The sequence below is a fragment of the Trichechus manatus genome, unplaced genomic scaffold (assembly GCF_000243295.1).
Source record: "Trichechus manatus latirostris isolate Lorelei unplaced genomic scaffold, TriManLat1.0 scaffold00294, whole genome shotgun sequence".
NCBI lineage: Eukaryota > Metazoa > Chordata > Mammalia > Sirenia > Trichechidae > Trichechus > Trichechus manatus.
Genome location: NW_004444230.1, coordinates 1,556,890 through 1,557,985, shown reverse-complemented (window position 1 = coordinate 1,557,985; position 1,096 = coordinate 1,556,890). Strand labels below are relative to the sequence as shown.

Sequence of the window (1,096 nt, the reverse complement as noted above, 5' to 3'; positions counted from 1 at the left end):
GCCAGGAATTCCAATGATGAAAGCTGAAATATTCTAAAGATTGTCAAAGAGGGTCAGGATTAGCTGCATAATTATGTGGAAAACGACAGGCAGTTTCTGTTGAGTTAGTTGTTGAAGAACATGTAGGTTGCAAAAATGGTTTCTCTCATCAGAGCCGACAGGAGTGGTAAGTGTGCACAAGTTTCTGCACCCCTGGAGTGTTCAGAGCTGGACTGGTCAGCAGCAGGAGGACCTGCAGATGGTGCGGCAGGGGGCAGGCTGGCAGCAGGGGGGCCGGCAGCAGGGGGCCTGCACAGAGATGGGCCGGCAGCAGGTGGAGGCCCAGCAGCAGGGCCGGCAGACCACGGCCATGCAGGACGTGGGGCAGCAGGTGATGGGCCGGCTGCAGCCTTCCTGCAGGCTGCAGGGGTCACAGCAGATGGGTTGGTGGCTGGGCTCCCAGATGGGGCGTGTGCAGCGTGGCACACAGGTCACGGGGCGGCACACGGTGGTCTGGTAGGGCACAGGGCGGCAGCAGCAGGGGTCTCGGATGCAGGAGGGCTGGAAGCAGCCTCCCCCACAGCTCCGGGAGGAGAAAGAGGAGCCACAGCAGGAGCCGGTCATGGTGGGGTGTGGGGCTGGTCTGGGTGGGACTGTCGAGAGCAGGTGGATTTTCTCAGGTGTGAATGTCTTCCTCTCCCTCCGTGGCCTTTTTATACTCTGGCCAGATGCTGATCACTCCAGGGCACATGCCATCCGTTGTTCATTTTCTGGCCAATCAGGTGAGGATTTCGCATTGACTAATCGTGTTTTGATTACCCCTCTGCTCACACACTTACATGCACACACACCACAAATATTCCTTCCTTTCCGGTATTGTTTATTTTCACCTAAATTTAGACATTGGATTAGATTCTGATGAATTTAACCTCTGAAATATTTCTAACGTATAAAGGAGAAAAGAATGTGTTTTCTAAGGTAGAACAGTATCTAACCACTGTGCCCTTTGGCCCTGAAGTTAGACTTTTATTCCTTGACTTCAAAGACTTTCATAATTACCGCCCAAGCGGTGACTTGTCTTATTGATACGCATACATGTACGGGACAGTAACAGGTT

The 1,096-nt window shown here is 52.9% G+C and overlaps 1 protein-coding gene across 1 annotated transcript; it reads right to left on the bottom strand.

Annotated features, from left to right (window-relative positions):
* Positions 1-216: 216 nt before the first annotated feature.
* LOC101358987 (keratin-associated protein 2-1-like) lies at positions 217-603 on the bottom strand. Its single transcript, XM_004390360.1, has one exon. It carries the CDS (start codon positions 601-603, stop codon positions 217-219), a length of 387 nt encoding a protein of 128 aa, XP_004390417.1.
* Positions 604-1,096: the final 493 nt, after the last annotated feature.